Source organism: Theobroma umbraticum, unplaced genomic scaffold (genome assembly GCF_002168275.2).
Source record: "Theobroma umbraticum cultivar Fairchild unplaced genomic scaffold, ASM216827v3 scaffold_44.0, whole genome shotgun sequence".
Lineage (NCBI taxonomy): Eukaryota > Viridiplantae > Streptophyta > Magnoliopsida > Malvales > Malvaceae > Theobroma > Theobroma umbraticum.
This window is the reverse complement of record NW_018397255.1, coordinates 3,930,922-3,949,191: the sequence shown is the minus strand read 5'-3', so window position 1 is coordinate 3,949,191 and position 18,270 is coordinate 3,930,922. Positions and strand designations below refer to the sequence as shown.

The 18,270-nt window shown below is 35.2% G+C and overlaps 3 protein-coding genes across 6 annotated transcripts; 2 read left to right on the top strand and 1 right to left on the bottom strand.

Annotated features, from left to right (window-relative positions):
* The first annotated feature begins 1,741 nt into the window (after positions 1 to 1,741).
* Positions 1,742 to 4,411, top strand: LOC110409340 (protein SKIP34). Its single transcript, XM_021418650.1, has one exon. It carries the CDS (start codon positions 1,843 to 1,845, stop codon positions 2,122 to 2,124), a length of 282 nt encoding a protein of 93 aa, XP_021274325.1. The 5' UTR covers positions 1,742 to 1,842; the 3' UTR covers positions 2,125 to 4,411.
* Positions 4,412 to 6,646: 2,235 nt separating this feature from the next.
* Positions 6,647 to 11,963, top strand: LOC110429408 (Xanthine/uracil permease family protein). The gene is made up of 10 exons (XM_021445429.2): positions 6,647 to 6,704; positions 7,438 to 7,535; positions 7,661 to 7,831; positions 8,103 to 8,203; positions 8,550 to 8,685; positions 8,823 to 8,873; positions 9,899 to 10,186; positions 10,455 to 10,689; positions 11,037 to 11,317; positions 11,507 to 11,963. The coding sequence occupies exons 1-10, from the start codon at positions 6,671 to 6,673 to the stop codon at positions 11,723 to 11,725; spliced, it is 1,614 nt and encodes a 537-aa protein (XP_021301104.2). The 5' UTR covers positions 6,647 to 6,670; the 3' UTR covers positions 11,726 to 11,963.
* A 192-nt stretch (positions 11,964 to 12,155) lies between these two features.
* On the bottom strand, positions 12,156 to 16,116 carry LOC110429407 (U-box domain-containing protein kinase family protein). 4 transcript variants are annotated; one of them, XM_021445425.2, is made up of 8 exons: positions 15,579 to 16,116; positions 15,378 to 15,490; positions 15,111 to 15,238; positions 14,612 to 15,023; positions 14,066 to 14,206; positions 13,440 to 13,979; positions 12,617 to 13,333; positions 12,156 to 12,521 (listed from the first exon to the last, which is right to left on the bottom strand). In XM_021445425.2, exons 1-8 carry the CDS (start codon positions 15,739 to 15,741, stop codon positions 12,324 to 12,326), a joined length of 2,412 nt encoding a protein of 803 aa, XP_021301100.1. In that variant the 5' UTR covers positions 15,742 to 16,116; the 3' UTR covers positions 12,156 to 12,323. The 4 variants fall into 4 exon arrangements, with proteins under 4 accessions (XP_021301100.1, XP_021301102.1, XP_089638515.1 ...); XM_021445427.2 differs by having other exon boundaries at positions 15,400 to 15,490; positions 15,579 to 15,598; XM_089782389.1 differs by having other exon boundaries at positions 14,612 to 15,238; positions 15,579 to 15,756.
* Between the last annotated feature and the right edge of the window lie 2,154 nt (positions 16,117 to 18,270).

Sequence of the window (18,270 nt, the reverse complement as noted above, 5' to 3'; positions counted from 1 at the left end):
GTGAAAGGGGCAATGGAGTTGAGGATTTGGAGGTGGAGGGATTGAAGGGAGCCTTGGGAAAGGGAATTGTCTGGGTAGACGGAGTAAAATACGGTGTCTTCTGGGAGGCGAGAGGAGGTTTGAGAGAAGGGATTGAGGTGGTTTGGGTCTAGGTAAGGAGGCGGAGGCGTCGCCATGGACGGCGGTTTATGCCGTGGTTGTAGCGGCTGAGTTGTTTGTCCTGAAGGTTCCTGAAGTGTGTTGAGTGAAGTTCGAGTGAGATGTATATATACAAACTTCGCGGGCTAAGGCAAAGTTTTCAGGTTTTCCCTTAAAATAAAAAATAGAAAACCCCTTGGAACATGAAATTGACCAAATTCTTGTGGATTTTAATGACGTAATTTGAAAATAAATTAGGCTTATCCATATTTCTCTTATTCAAAAATCCAACTTAGTAATAAACAGATAAAATCCGATTCTATCGTCTTGGATTTTTACCTTAAAACAAAAATACGAGAAATCTAACTCATTTTTCCTTTCCTTATAACTAAAAAAGAAAACACATCCCTACGAAATTACGATTTATGATTCTCTTTAATCTCGTTTAATTATTTATTTGATAAAAATGCTTCTTCTTCTTTTTAGTTTTAAGCACTAAATTAAGCATTTGAATGCATTATAAAACGATAAGATGATATGATTGCAAAGCCAAAATGGAGACATCTTTTTTTTTTTTTATTTGCTACTTAAAAGGGAGGAATCATCATTTGTGTAATCCTTGAATAACAGATATAATTTAAGCTTTTTATGTTCGTCTGTCTCACATTTTGCACATAAGTATAATTAGCTTACTGAATTTTGTTGTTTACACCAACCGAAAGCCATGAAAGAAGATAGTAACAATCATACAACAAAATAATACCACAAACTAATCCCAATCATCTTGCCAAATATAAAAATGTTATATAGAACGTAGTTAAGGTTATTTAAGAGAAAATATTTTACCAATATGTTATTTCGTTCAATTTATATTTATTTTCATTTAAATTATGCATACTTGATATGTAATAAATAGTTAATATGATTATGTGGTATAATTTGAATAAAATATATATATTATTCTGAAGTAACCATTTCATGAAGATATTTTTAATAAACAAATTTTGTTATTGCGTTTTATAAAAAGATATATATACATATATATATTGTAACTAAAATAATAACTTGACGAACGAAAACAAATTATCAATGATTTTAAGAAATAAAATATCAATTTTTTATTCTTTTTAAGTAACAAACAATAAATTATTCAAAGATTTTGCTTTAATTTCGTTTGTCGTAATTGTTTTACATTATTTACACTTGTCAAACATGCAAAAAGTATAGAGTAGGAGTATATTGATAATATACACAATTTTTTCATAATAAACAAAAAATTAACAAGAAAAAAAGGAGTAAAAATATTTTAAACAGCATCCAACAGTAATAATAACAAGGAACAATTAAAGATGCCACAATTGTTTGTGTATTTTTGGGACAATATGATTTTTTATTCGAGGCCTTATGATGCCTGTTTACGGCAGGCCCATGTCATATCTTGGGTTGGGTTGGAAGAACTGAATAGTGGAATGATCTTGGGCTGGTCAATCCTGCCCATCAAATCAACGCTAGCAAATTAGTAATCACATCCAACGGCCCAGATCATCCAGCAGACAGCTATCATTAATCCAAAACCAAACGTCCTTTCTGGCCGATAGGCGACTGCTCTGCAACAAAATCAATCTCTTTGTCCATTCTTCGATTCTTCGAAACGTTTTCGAGTCTACGGAAAAAACCGAAGCTGTTTACTTTCTCTGTCAAAAAATGTGTTACGGTCATCAACGGTCTCTCTCACCGAACCACCATTTGGACCTCCCGTCTCGAAACGACAACGCGTTGGTGGTGGATAATCTCCGAGTCCGGCTCGCCGAGACGGAAGCTCGACTCGAACGAGCCAGGGCTCGAGAGGCCGAACTCACCCGGCGACTCGAAGAAATGAAGCGTTTCGTTTCCGTCATGGAGATCCTCGAGTGTTACCTCAAACAACGGTTTCGCGAGCAACAAGAATACGTAGCACGCATCTTCTCTTCGCTTCCTGCTAAATGAAAAAACGTTTTACACTCGGTGATTTTAACAAATGCTATCTTTTGTTAATATTTCCTTTTGGAATTTTTGTGTGTGCTTTTTATGTTTGATAGATAGAAAGAATTACTTTTTAAATGATTCGAAAATGTAAAAATTTCTGTTTCTTCTTGTTAGGGTTTGTGGAGTTTAAAATTAGTTGGAAGTCATGGAAATCGAGTCAATCACTAATTTTGCGTTAAATTGTTTCATTAGATGTTTCGTTGTTTTTGTTTAAATGGAGGGTTTAATATTCAATTGGTAAATTTGGAAACTCTTTGGAGTTGCTTACGTGAGTGAGTTTAGTATATTGGTTTATGTTATTTATTTTTTAATCTTATTTTATCGGCTAGTGGAAAACGTGAAATTGATTAGGGAGGTGGAAGTTTTAGGCATTAGAGGCTAAATCATATTCTCTGATTTTAGTAATGGCTTTAATTGCTGTGATCATTTGTCCTGCTTACATTGTATTTGATTATGGATTTAAGTTTGAACGCTTCTGCCATTAGCAAAAGGAGAAGGAAAAAGAGAAAAAGAAAGAGTGGCAAGGGGCCAGGGTTTTTGTCGGCTTGTTTCAACTTATTAGTGGAAGGAATCATGCCCGTTGATTATTTGTAAGGGTTGTTTTTAAAGATTTAAGTTAGGGTACTGAAACATGAACAGCTGAGCATTAGTTGACCAAATGTGAATGAACCAATTCCCCTGTGATGGTATGCTTTTCAGAGGCATAAAGAAAGAATAGATAGCAAGGATGGGAAGGTTGCTTGTCGGATGTAAATGCTAGGATTATGTTTTATATAGATGTAATATAAACAAGTAACTCCCGAAATAATTTCAAAGGAGTTATCTACATCAATCCTATAACCTGTGGACCTAATTCTCTAATATATGATATATGATGGATGGACGTTTCTAGCTTGCTAATTTCCTTTCCTGATGGTAACTTTTGATATTTGCTATATGTCAAGGAAGAAGCCTCTTGATTGAATATGGGAGCGTTGTGAAAAGTGAACATAAAAGATAGATTTTGAGAACTTAGATTTGTAGCACTAGCTAGTTTGTAGGGCGTTCTTCAAGTCTTTGAGTCTCCCACTTCAGATGGTACTAAACTTTTAGAAATGGCTAGTTTATTGTGGTGTTGGAATGCCAACTCAAATCATATCCTAAGAAGAGAATAGAAATCCAGGTATTCTATGAGAGGCAAAGATGAGCAAATTATATATGTTTACCTGTGTTTGACTTGGAACTTGGAAGTACTCCCTCTAGTGTGTGTTGATTGCAATGAAAATGATTGGACTGTATAATGTCACAATGGAAAAGGAAAGTGCTCCAAGCATGCTTATTTGCGATGTCAATCTTTGAGCATTTACCGGTTAAGTATCATGATTCAGCAACTATGAGTGAGAGCTACCATAGTCGTAAGCAATAGGCCACTGGTGATGTTTCATCAGTTGAATCTTTCCATTGTTTTAATGATTCTCTCTGTACTTTTCAGCCAATGTGAATGTTGTCAAGGTCTAATGTTTTCTGATATAATAGTGGAGCTAGCAAAATTTGATCACTAACCAATAATTCACCCAATATTTTCTGGTTTCAGTTTCAGATTGGCATTTTGTTAACCTGCAATTGACATACTAGTGTCTTTCGTTTCACTTTGCAACGATAGGTGTTTTGTATTATCACAGAAATGACTGGAGAGCTGTGGCCCCAGGTAATTTGCAATGCCATGGTGGTTTTCTACTCTGAGTAGAGAACTAAACCAAGATTGCTAGCGGTTGCCTTATAAAGTAGTGATAACATGGCAGCCAAGATATCTGAGAAATGTTAAAGTTGAAAACCAAGAACTCAATGGGAAACTTTTACGCAGAGAATGTTTTGGGGATGAGTCGACTTTGTTGGGAGGAAAAGAAGGAATGAGGTGGATGCACGTGTTTGCTTTGTTCGATTTAATAATCGTTGGTTAAAAAGCTTTCCCATTGGCTATTTTAAAAAGGTTACTTTTTCCTAAGTAGTGTATAATACATTATACAATGTTACTACTGCCATTTATTTCAAAGCATTTGATCTCGTCAGCCTTCATGTTGAAGGTAAACAAAGTCAGTACTCAGTAGTGGTGCCGTTATCATGAAGCCAAAGAAATAATCTTGTTTTCTTTTCAACATTATCTTTGTCTGCATTGATCAATCCGTTGAAATAGAAGCTCGCACTTTTTTGTTAATCTTTACATTTTTGACAATGATTTTTCTCCATTACCTCTGTTCTTTTAGTTGGGGCTCGTGGAGTTTGCATGGTGCTATTGCTAATATTCAAAATCAAAAACAATGGCTTATCTCACATGGGTTTCAACCTGCTAGCCTCCAGTCCAGTCCATTGTGTGATTTTCAATCTTATTAATGGCGACCCACCTCCCATATATTATTGAAAGCCGCCTACCCTTGATCTTCAACCCATTCCCAAACCTTAAAGCATGCAATAAAACATCCTATTCTCACCATTAATCTTATCTCTTCCTCTGAAAAAAGTCTCAAAACTGAATAATTGTGCTCCAGGCCCCACCTTAGAAAATCATGTTATAATATTAGTTAATTAAAAGTTAAACACCTCATTAAGCTAAAATGGCCATACAAGTATGACAAAATGATCCTGACTCTGAGAAGAGTCTTTTATCTAATTAAATATAATTTGGGACCCATAATCTTGTTTTTCCACCCTATTATCATCATACCTCATTTGCTAATCAAAAAGCTCACCTTTTACAAAACCTGAAATCTAAGAAATCCTTGCTTAACATCCATAATGTCAACAAATGATTTTATATTTTTCAAAATATTTATTTAGTTTAAATATCTTTTATATATATAAAATTTTTAAAACTATTAAATAAATTTAAATAATTTTTTATTCTTTTATTAGATTTAATCAATATTTAATTTTTTTAAAATTAAATAGGTTTATATGATTAAGGATTAAATAAATATCATTAATCAATTATCATTTTATATTCATCTACGATTAATATGATGTTGATGTGAATGGTGAAAAATATCTTAAAATCATATCATAAGACACATTTTTACCTATCATAATATATTAATATATTATATAAAATAAAATAATAAATAATATTTTAATTAATAATAATTAATCAATTTTTAATTATAAAAAATTATTTATTTTAAAATAAAAATATAAAAACTTGATTTTAAAAATAAAAAATTATTTAAAATTATTTAAATAATTTATAAATTTTTTTAGGTCTTTTGTATAATTTTTTATGAGTTTTCGGATATTAGAATTATTTGCATTTTAATACTATTTTTGGATTTTATACTCAAAGGATCGATAATCCATCACTGGCAGAGTAAGAAATTTATACAGTATACTCTTTGGACAGAGGTTAGGGAAATCTATTTGTCCCAAATTTTTCTATCAAAAAAAGAAAGAAAATAAAAGGACAAGAAACGACCGTATTCAAGTGGCTGTTGGCTTTGCCGTTATAGTGGCAACTTTGTAATTTTCTGAACAAATACTGAAAACAACAACTGATAGCAACTGGCGAGCGGCAATGACTGATCAAGCGAAGATGAAAGAAGAAGAAAAAGAAAAATAATAGAAAGAGAAAGATGCCTCTCAAAGCTCACTCTTAAAATCCTCTCACTCTCACACTGACATTTCCCACCTTCCATTACTTACACAACAAAACAAAAAAGGCCAAATAATTTCTTCTCAAATTCTCACCTTCCTTCACCAATATACCTTTGCTTAGCTTCTACATTTGAACCCCCCCCCCCCCCCCCCCTTTTTTTTTTTTCTTTTGGTTGTTGAACTATTCTAGTAGTTCTTTGAGCTGTTTTTATATTAGTCTTTCTTTCTTTCTTTCTTCTTTCCTGGAAACGATTTAGTACCCATTTGAAAAAGCTGAAATGGAAACTGGGTCAATCTCAGATTCACTAGAAAGGCAGAGCCTTCAAGAGGGAGAGTAACAAGCTTGGTTAATGTTACCAAGATCGAACCCTTTGTGCCTAAAGAGATCATAACCCAAAAGAGCTAAGATCTTGGGCTAAAAGAACAGGTTTTGTCTCTCACTTATCTGGAGAAACTGGCATACTAGTTCCACTGGGTTTCATATGGAAAGAGGTGGCCGTGATCAAAGAGCAGGTGGCTCATCTCCAATCGAGATTGACCCGGTTTTGGCCGGACTAAACCCAATAGAGGGATTGAATTGAAGCGGATTCGGGGTCTGGGTCCGGGTCGGGTTCCGGGCAGGGAAGGAGAGCAGCTCCAGTAAGAATGGAATGGTTTGGGCGACAAAGTTGACGAAAGGAAAGCTGGGTTGAATGGAAATGCGATTGGCATTGGGAATGGGAATTTGCGTGTGGTGGAAAATGGGAATGGAATGGAGTGCCAGGTGTTACACCAGTTGTCGGTGAACAGAAGCATGGGAGGGAAAGGGTGAAAGGGATGTGGAAGTTGGATGTATCCAGGAGGTGAACAGCAGGGTCATGGATGGTGCAGTGATCGTCATCCGGGGATGAAGGTTGGTTTGAGAGATAATCCTGGCTTTGGTTAGTTTGTTTTCACCTAATATATATATATATATATATATATATATTCTTTATTTTTTTACTTCATTGTTGATGATTACTGTTTTCTTAGTACTGGTTGCATCGAGGATCGTCAGTTTAGTGTTGAAGGAGGCAGTTATTTACATATTACATTACATTATTGAGCTATGAAGATGTTGCTAAATGGAATTATATTATTGAGTTTTTCCAATAGCCAGAAGCTGGAGTTGATATATTGATCAATAGCGTAGAAAAAGGTAGTGAAAGTTTGAAACGGCAGTTACAAGTAGGCCTGCAGAAATGAGTTCATAGAAACAAAATTGGATGTATTTTTGTTCTTTCTGTACGAAACTTCTCCTTTCTGAGGATAGTCAGTTTTTATTTTGTAGGCTTTAGGTACTGACTTGGATAACCCTTATTATTTCTGAAAGTACTGGTGGAGTTACAATACGCATTTTGAGCTTTGAATTTAGACAAACATTTATATGAAGTTTCCTTCCAACATGATTCTTTTATATATCACGGAGATATCTGATGCTTTAAACAATCGGAACGAGGTAATATCATGGATTTTCCTGAGCCTACAAAATGCAAAACCAAAATCATGAATCACTTCCACAATTACAGGGTTCTTGATTCTTTTAGTTGCCACCGAATCCTTTCATAAGTCTTGGATAACTAGAAAGAAATTAGTACCTACTCCTGATTCTCATCTGAGTAACTTTAACTGCAGGAGCACTTATATATTATGGCCTGCAGCACTTTTTATCATTGGCAGGTTCACTTATATTCATCCCATTGGTAATGGTACCAGCTATGGGTGGAACAGATGTAAGCTTCTTTTTCCATAGAAGTATTGATTGCTTGACATCTAACACATTTTTTTTTTTTTGGAAAAGCAACATCTAACACAATTTGAATATGAATGAATTGATATTTCTGTGTATGCGGTGCAGAAAGATACTGCCACTGTGATTTCTACAGTGCTGCTGGTTTCTGGCATTACTACAATACTGCACTCCTACTTTGGTACTCGGCTTCCATTAGTTCAAGGAAGCTCATTCATATATCTGGCACCAGCACTAGTTATCATTAATGCTCGGGATTATCGAAATCTCACAGAACATGTAAGTTAAGTAAAAGAAAATAAATGTAATACCCTTCTGCTGTCAGTTATATACATATAAACTAGTTTTAACTTCATCATAAATGGCTTTGATGCTCTAAATTCTGGTAAAATATATGAATGTAATGACTCTTTGTTTTCATCCAATTTTTGCCCTATTTGTCAGGAGAATTAAGGGCATTTTTATTTCATGGCTTGCAAACAATAAACTATGTATTTCTTGCAATACAGTCAGACTCCAGTTTCCATAATGCATGTTTGTTTTACTGTAGAAATTCAGGCACATAATGAGAGAGCTCCAAGGAGCTATTATTATTGGTTCAGTATTCCAAAGTATCTTGGGATTCAGTGGTTTGATGTCTCTTTTACTGAGGTAATTCTATCAGATTGCTTGATCATAGATATTATTTCTTCAGCAAAAACAGGTATTAGTTATACTACTTCTGTGTCCTGCTCATCATACTATTTATCTGGAATTGTTATCATTCATCCTCACTGTGCTATGCTGTGGTAAATTAAAAGGAATTTAATGCTTGACAAGCTCTTCTCTCTCGATGTTCTCTACAATCTTATATGGCCAGGGAGAGATCTTGGTTCTTAAAAATGAATGATAATTACAATTACCATGCCAAACGTCAGCACACCATTTAGTAAAATGATATAAATTGGAATCATCTATGGAGTTAACTGTTTCTTTTTCATGTAATCTCATTTTGCAGATTGATTAACCCAGTTGTGGTTGCACCAACTGTTGCTGCTGTGGGTTTAGCATTCTTTAGTTATGGTTTTCCACAAGCTGGTAGTTGTGTGGAAGTCAGTATTCCCTTGATATTGTTAGTTCTTATATGTACTCTGGTGAGTGATTTCCTGAGCAAAACAAGTTGAATATTGAGTAGTTATGAGTATAACAGTATATTTGATAATATCTTTAGTATTCTTTTTAAGGATGTATGCGTTCAAATACTTGCTCACTTTTGTGTGCTTTTTTCCAGTATCTTCGAGGAATATCCATTTTTGGGCATCGGTTCTTCCGAATATATGCAGTATGTACTCTGACCTTTCGACTTGTTTATTCTTTCTAAAACTTTATTTCGAAAGAATTTTTTTTTAAAATGTCTAGTGTTACCCACAAACTACCCCTCCTTCAGTTCTTTCTTTGGGGGTAATGAGCTAATATTTAACCATTTATTATGCATTTTAACAATTTTACTTCTTTAAAGATGAAATCCTTAACATTGGGGAACACAAAGATTATTTGTTGCTTCTGTTATCACTGCTTGTGTTTTATATCCTTGAATATCAATTTGTGTATTACCTCTTGTTTTTTTTTTTTGAAAGTTGTATTACCCCTTGTTGTCAGTGACCCTTGTTGTCAGTGATAGTGTTTTGTTCTAGTTATTCGGTGTGGTCAAAGGAATTTTTTTTTTTTCTTTCTTCTTTAAATGCCTCACAAGTCTATCTAAATCCATTTCCTTAAAAAACTGATTTTTATTTTACTATCAGGCATTGCATTTTATGAATATATTGCATCAATCTATGGTACATCAGCACCATTCCATCATGACATCAGCTTTAACTATTCTTGAAGTTTTCTTCTCATACCATCTCTTAAATAGTGCACCTGATATACATTATATCTAACAGAACCATCTCTGGAGGAAACAGGATATGAATGGCATTTTTCCTAGATGCTTGAGTTCAAATGTTCCTCATAAAAATGATTAAGGTCCCATTGTCCTTGGAGAAAAACAATTGAAAGTACCATGTGAATGATCTTTCTTCTTCTTGCACTAGACCTTATTCTATGAGTCATTTATTTTTCTTCCATAAGCTATGACCTGAAGCTGAATGTTTCACCGGTGAAAAGCTGATAAGCAATGCTTCCTGAAGAAAGACCCCTCTTACCCCTATCACTGAAGAAGCAGAATTAAAATAATAAGTATTCCAAAATTTTACCTCACTTGTTTTCCTTGAATTCTGACTTTCAGTCTGAGGGTAATCAGGAGGTTCTTTGTTTTTGGTAAGGGTATTGATAATTGATCATGATTTCATTTTTTATCACCCGCAGGTTCCCCTCAGTGTTATGATTACATGGATATATGCATTCTTTCTAACAACTGGAGGAGCTTATGATTACAAAGGCTGCAGCCCTGACATTCCCAGTTCAAACATTTTAGTCGATGAATGTAGGAAACATGCATATACCATGAAGCATTGCAGAACTGATGTTTCAAATGCATGGAGAAATGCCGCATGGGTCAGAATTCCCTACCCTTTACAGTGGGGTGTCCCTATCTTCCATTTTAGGACGTCTCTGATCATGATCATTGTGTCACTAGTTGCATCAGTGGATTCGGTTAGTAGTTTATGATACAGATGCACCAAAATATCAGTATCACATGAACTGCATAATGGAAGTAATTTATTTTGGAAAACTTTACCCTCCACATCTTTCTTGTATAATTCTGTTTATGAAATGCTAATAGCTAGGTGTAGAAAAAGAAATGAGATCAAGAAAATTGCACAGCCAAACTGATTTGATGTCAAACTTGTTTTGATGCCACTGAACAAGAAATTATGGTAATAGCCCTGACACTGCTGCTCATGATGCAATGACTAAGCAGGTTGGAACGTATCACTCTGCATCTTTGCTAGTCAGCCCAAAGCCTCCAACTCCAGCAGTAGTCAGCAGAGGCATTGCATTGGAAGGTTTCTGTAGCATGCTGGCTGGACTTTGGGGTTCTGGTACTGGCTCAACAACTTTGACAGAAAATACACATACGATCAACATAACAAAGATGGCAAGCCGAAGAGCTGTGGTATTTGGAGCACTTTTCTTGATCCTTTTCTCTTTTGTAGGTAAAGTCAGAATTCATCCTTCAATGGAAAAAGCTTCTCTGTGCATGGCGGATAGATGATAGAATGCTATTCAATGCATATGAATATGGTTTTGGTGAAATAAATCTGTACTACTAGCTGTATATCTTATCTAAATGATGCATTCCAGAAAAAAAGAAGCATTGGTTAGATTAAATCAATTAGATTTCCTCCAAACCAATATTACAGGTTGATTCCTCTTTGAAGTCTTGGATTCAGTATCCATTGGTTAGATATGCATTCAATATGTTTTGCTAGATAATTTATCTTGTTTATTGTTCATACAATGAAGTAAATATTACGTTGATTTCTTGACTTATGGTTGACAGGAAAAGTGGGTGCAATTCTTGCTTCAATACCTTTGTCTTTGGCTGCTTCCATCTTGTGCTTTATGTGGGCCCTTGTTGTGGCTTTAGGCCTCTCAACGTTGCAATATACTCAAACAGCAAGTTTTAGGAACATAATCATAGTTGGGGTGTCCTTGTTTCTTGGTTTATCCATTCCTGCCTATTTCCAACAGTACCAACCTGAGTCGAGCTTGATGCTGCCAAGTTATTTTGTTCCATATGCAGCTGCATCAGATGGACCAGTCCGCACTGGTAATAAACAAGTAAGTTCAAGATGTACATATGTTTTTGAATCACGCGGAATGCCACCGCTCTAGTGTCTGAGCTACTGCAATGTAGATGCATACACACTTATCCTGTAATATATGATTTTGTGATCTATTTCGTTCTTTTCTCTTTTCCTTATTGTATGGAAGAGTTGACTAACATTATGTTTTATTAATGCATGTCAGCTTGATTTTGCAATAAATGCACTCATGTCCATGAGCATGGTGGTTACACTCTTGGTAGCATTTGTTCTTGACAACACTGTGCCAGGCAGCCAGCAAGAACGAGGGGTGTATGTCTGGTCTCGTGCTGAAGATGTGTCAATGGATCCATCTTCACAGGCAGATTACTCCCTGCCTGGAAAATTTGCCTCAACCTGTTGTTCAAGATGTTTATGTGCATAATATTTAGCAGAAGATAGCTTGTGCTTCACCTTAAAGATTCTTTCAGGACAAGAAAAGTTAAGGCTTGAAGTTTCCTTGTTGGAAGGCCACGTCCTCAATGTTGCGCATAACAGAGCTTGGAGATGGTTTGCGTCAATGATAGGGTGACAATTACACATCAGTAATTCTTTTGCAACACGAAATTCTTGGGATTGATTTGGTAATAGCCTCTTTTGTAACTGATTGTTCAAGTTGAAAAATAGTTTATATTCTTTTAATGAAATGTTTTCGTGTATGTATTTTCTAGTTGAAGTTTGGAAGGTAGTGTGCATTTGATGATAAGCCATCAATTCCTTTTCTTTTTCCTTTCATATACAGTAAATGAAATGGTACCAAAAATAGCGAAAAACCTCAAATGTATGTTTCAAAGAGCTGCAATACAAGAAACATGTCAAACAGCTCTCTCTCTCTCTCTCCCATGTGCATATACAACATTTCTTGCAATAACATGTACGCTTTGGCTAGCATCGTTACTTGGTCATAGGCAAAAGCAATAACGAATGAAGAAACCCGAATGTAAATCTTCAAATCTGCAAAGTAAGACAACAATGTTTTTAATTCAACAAGGCAAATTTGATCCCTTATTCTGCCATTCTTGTATGAGGGAACGGAGGGTGTGATTTGGGGTCAGGAATTTGTGCTTAAGACTCAAATTTGTCATGGGAGATGTATCATGCCCCATCTTGAACCATTCTTCTATGGCTTCGAATTCATATGAAAAACCATCAGCTGCGACATGTGGATTTTTCATCACCTCCTGCACACATCAACCATAGCTCAAATATATCAAAACATCACTAAACATCATGGTAATAAATAGAAGTTTTTTGAGATGTTGACATTGAGACCAACCTGGAATATGGGGCAGAGGAAAACACCTGGTACATCACTTGAATCTTCCATGCCTACATTTTCCTTGCACACCACTTCAAGTCCTCCTCTAGCCACCAGATCATCGGCTTTCTTTTTCAGCTCGTCTAACTCTTTCATCACAGTTGCAATCTGCAAATCTGTGTTGAGCCCACGGCTAACAGATAAGCATTTCAAGGATATCCCCGCAAGCTCCACTGCCAAATCCAAGGGCCATTTCCCTGCCTTCTCATCCAAAACCCGAGCAAGGGCCGCCCCGTCGATCATCATTTCATCTTCAATCAGCCCACCCCAATTCCTCCCAGTTAACACATGCATCAATAAAACCCCCAGAGCCCGAATATCTGATCTCAGATCATACTGATCATGGTGCTGAGTCAAGCCATAACCACAAATCTTTGCAACAAGATTACGGTCCAGGAGGATGTTGGACGGGGTGAGTTGACCATGAACTATAGGCTTGGGCTTAGCCGAGTGCAAGAAGCCCAAGCCAGAGCAAACCTCGTGGGCTATACGGATCCGGGCATGCCACCCAAGGACCCTGTTTCTGTTCGTTTTCCTACAGTTTCTTTGGGGGGCAAATAAAATGTCTCTCAAGCTACCATTATGCATGTATTCATAGATTATGCATTGTAGCTCGGAGCAGAAACCCATCATTGCGACCAGATGCGGATGTCGGATGTCGTTAAGAAGCCTCACCTACAAACAAGACACAATTCATATTTCATTGAACTAAACGCAGTGCCAAAACCAAGCTCAAATTGGACTAATTGGCTAATATTAATAAAGCCGGAAGAAGTCTTACCTTAGCTTGAAAATCTTGTTGAGACAATCTATTAACAGAAACGAGCGTCTTGATTGCAACTGTTGAATGATTGATTCGTCCTCGATATACATTCAGCCAATCCCCTCCTGATTTCAACCTCAAACGCTCCGAAAAACCATCAGTCGCCAACCTGATGTCCTCAGCTGTGTACTCTCTGTAGCTGCAGCTTGATCCACTCAACCTTGCAACCATCCCGAGTGCATCTTTTTCTCTACAGAACTCAATTCTACGTTGAAGAACATCCCTTTGTCGCCTCAACTCCTCAATTTCCCTTACCATCTCTGCTCTTGTAACTACAGCCTTTTCTAGCTGAGCCTCGGCATGTGCCCTTGCCATACTTGATATCTGGAGTTTGTTTGATAGCTCAGCTTGGAGTTCCGTGAGTGAATTTAGCCTGTTTTTGCTCTCTTCCACATCTCTTATAACGTCATAAAGTTGTTCTTTTTCAATGTCCAAAATTCTTCTTATTTCCAACCGCTTGGTGACCTCTTCTTTTATCTGAGTTTCAAGTTCCTCAGCCTAAAACAGCAGGAATGAATTAATTCAAGCCACCCAACAAAAAGTAAAAGGAAATTAATTAAACAAGGTTCAAGAGCTTAAAATACCCGGGTTTTGCATAAGATTATAGCCCATTCAGCTTTTGCATGTCTTTCAGCATTAGCCTTAGCTTCTTTCCTCTTCAACTGAATAGTCTCATAAGCTTCATCTATTTTACTTTGCAGAGTTTCCATTCTTTCTTCAGCATTCTAATCATTGGGACAAAGCTTTGCATGATAAGATATTAACATAATTGTGATAGAACTACTGTCCTGGATGCAATGAGAATGGCATGAAATGCTGGAAAACTCAATAATTTTTTTGCCCGGCAAAAACTCAATAATTGTAGAAGGTAATATCAGGACATTCAAATCCAGACAAGATGGAGGACTAGTCTTGAAAGTGGTTTTGGTAGTCCACATCCCTAAGAGACCAAAAATAATTAATCATCACGCCCTATCACTATCATATGCCACTAGAGTCAAAAGATATGAGCATATTGTTGGCAAAACAGGATCAGTTAGGCATAAACAAAACTTTTCCCAACTGCTGCAACATTATTATGACCACATTTATTTTTGGAAGAAATATCAGTGAGATGACAATGATCTCACCATGTTGGAATTTGTGTTTTCGTGTGAGTCTGGCTCCAGTGGATTAGTTTGCAACAGATGATCATTCTCCTCATCCAAATTTAAAGACAATAAATGCTGGAAATAGTTTTCAAGCTCTTGCACATTATCTTCCCACTGGTTCTTTGGTGAATCCTGATTTGATGATGGAGGACAGGAACATTTTTGCCGTCTGCCAAAGGAATTTTCACTGAAGATTTTTCCTAACAGATTTTTGAGACTTGGCTTTTCTCCTATTTTTGCAACCATGATTCCTTGATCATCCTCCATGGACCCTTCATCGATATTTCCCTTGAGGACCACCAATTTCCCCCCACAGATAATGTAAAGCTCGCAAGAATCGGGTTTGTACTGATGAACATAGAATGACCCACTTATTGCGCTCTTTGATCTCCTATGGAGGAAGAAATTAGAGTGAATCTTCAAAAAGAAAAAACAAAAAGATCCATTCCCTGAATCAGAGTTTAGAAATTTCCCATACCATGATGAGGATTTCATGAAAGTCATTCCCATGACAAGCTTCCCAATTCTGAGTCCTGACATCAAATCTACTATGAGCTTGTGGATAGGTTCATCATATTTCTCAACTTTCAATATCTCAGTTTTTACCTATGGAAAAAGCGTAGGAAAAACTATTAGCGCAGAACTAATCCTATACCAAGATGAAATTTAATTATAATCAGACTGATGGCAACAGGGTAAAGCTAATCTCAGCAACCACCACAGCAAATAAGCAAATAAACAAAACCTTGCCACAGAAAGCTATATACTTGGACAGTAACTTGTCTGTCTTCTCTTGCTCATACTTCCTCAAGACTTCCAGCTTCTCTTCACTCACCGCGCTTACCGGAAGCTTTCCAACTGATGCAGAAGATGGAATGTATATAAACGTGTCTGAGTTCTGATCAGATGACGAAAGAGAATTGAAATCCACAATGTTTGAACTTACATGGTGTGTAAACAAAGTCCTTGGAAATGTTGTAAGCAACATGGAGGAGGACTATGGAGATTGCTTGAGAATTCCACCTTCTTAGTGTCCAAGCCAAGGTCTTAAATCCATCTTGTATATCGTTTCCAACTGCAACATAGACCTTCTCCACCTGAGTTTCCATTGGCAAGCTCGTACGACTCAGGTCTCAAACAAACAGGCCTTGGAAAACCAATGATCCTGATTACTTATTCAAGGCAATTAACATCGTTTGTTAAGGTAAGCATATAACTAAACCTTGATAAACTGGGTTAATCTGAAAAATCCATGGAAAGGAAATTAAAGACAAGGAAAGTTGAATTTCCTTTTTGTCAAAGGTTTGTTGGGATCACTTGGAAGTTGTCAAAAAGGGGAAGGAACCAGGCGGGGACTCTTTTGCCTTGGGTGTCTCTAAGACAAGACGGAGAGTTTTGGACTTTCTTGTGTGGATTTGTAAGCAAAATTACCCATTGGGTCCTCTTGATTGTTTTCTTCTTCTGTTTCCATGATTTGATTTTTGAACTTTGAAATTTCCTATGGTGTAGTGTTTCTAGGAACCTTACTCTGATCTATCTTAATTAGATACAACATTAAAGGAAATAGTTAATGATAATTGTCCATGTAAATAATAATAATAATAATATTTGTGAAGATAGGCAGGATTTATGAAAGAATTGATACCAGGTTTTCCTTTCCTCCTCCTTGGCTAACGGACAGATTAATTTTCAGCCAGGGCGATGATTTTGGTGAATGACCATGTGCAATCGGCAATTAACAGTCAATTGGGTTGACACTTTGGAAGCAGGTTGCTGTCATGAATGACAAGCATTGCTAAATTTTGATTAAGACATTATAATTAACATCTTTTGCTCACTTTTTGACCAAATAACATGTAATAAATTTATTATTCTGTTTAAAACATAAGCAAATAATGATAACAAGAAATTAAGAATAGATTAAGTGTTCAACTGAAGAATTAGAGACAGCTTAAATTATTATTTTCAAAGGCATCTTTCTATTCATCTTATTGAATTGAAAAATGACGTTAACTATCATGCCTTAAAATAGACTAAGAAAGAATGAGAGAATATACCATATCTTCAAAACTATAAAAAGAAAACATAATACTTTAATTTTTTTTAATTATTTTAAAAAATATAAATAAACTATTAATTTTTTTCATTATATTTAATTAATTTATATATATATTTTTTAAATTAAATAAATTTTTATGATTAATAATTAATTAATTATCATTAAATTAACGTGAAGAGTAAGAGAATATCAGTTATTAGTATGTAAATATGCTAACCAATTTTTTTAAGATGTCCCTGTATATCACAAAGAACCAGATTATTCATTGTATGAGGTCAATAACTATAATTTAATAGGTTTTCCTTCATTGTGAAAGCTTTGAATGAGGATCTCTTCTCCACAGAATGCCATTTGCATGCAAAAATGCATAGTTTGATCAACCTTTTCGTCTTTTCCCTTCTCCATCCCATTCTGCCTTCAATCTTTGACTTTCGAATATTTTTAAGGCTGGATTGGTCAGGTTTTCTTTGCGTCAGTTGAAACGAATGAAACAACAGGAAACTCGGCAAACCCTCGATTTTCTTAATTACTCTACCATATTTAGACAGATGGCAGATGTTACCAAAGGGAGCAGTTTCCATTAGGACTCAGTTAGATTTAGGGTCTAAGTTATGACTTATGAATGCATTTAGGTCATCGATGACGCTGAAATACTTTATCCTGGGTTTGTTCTGTTCCAACTAGTAGTTTAATTTTTGGTTTGTTTTGTTGCTTTTGTGTTTCTTTGGAGTAGTTTTCATGCTTTCCTTTGGTAATATCAATCTATTTATCATAAAAAATTTCATTAAATTATAATAAAAACCATGAACATCTATATGCACAAACAAGAACATATCTAAGATTAAACTACTGAGAGTAAAAATTAAAAAAATTAATATGTTCATTTATATAAAAAGTTTATGTTAAAAATATATATAATATATTTTTTGTAATTTATCGAAATTAAACATGATGTTCTTTTTTGTAATAAAATTTATCAATAATTAAATTTATATCAATCTTTTCAACAATTTCTCTTTCAATATAAGTAATCATGCAATTAGTAAAAAGATCATCCATCTTATTTTTAAGTGTGTTTTTTACGATATTTGTAACTTAAAATGACTTCTCACTTACTACAGTTAAAGCTTTTTTCTTTTTACTTTTATCACTTAAATGTAATTTTATTTTAAAAATTTTTATTATATATTTTATTTTATCTAATGTCGTATCGTCATGGTCTTGACCTCTCTAATTTACAAGTCACATTTTTATGAGTAAATTAATTAATACTTATTAATTATTGATGAATTTATCCTTAAAATATTAATTTGTTCTCATAAATGATTAGTTTCAGCCCGTAATATTTGTTTCATTCTAACAAGATTGGGAAAAAAATATATGAGAGCCACTGATTTTTGAAAAAAAAAATACATAAAAAACTAAAAATATTTCAACGGTGGGGGGCAAGCACCCCATGCACAAGCAAAAAATCCCTTGCAGTTGCGGACATACAATCCAAGAAAAGAACTTTCGACAATTCTAACAAAAAACCCTCAACAACCAGAGGGGGTGTAGCTCATATGGTAGAGCGCTCGCT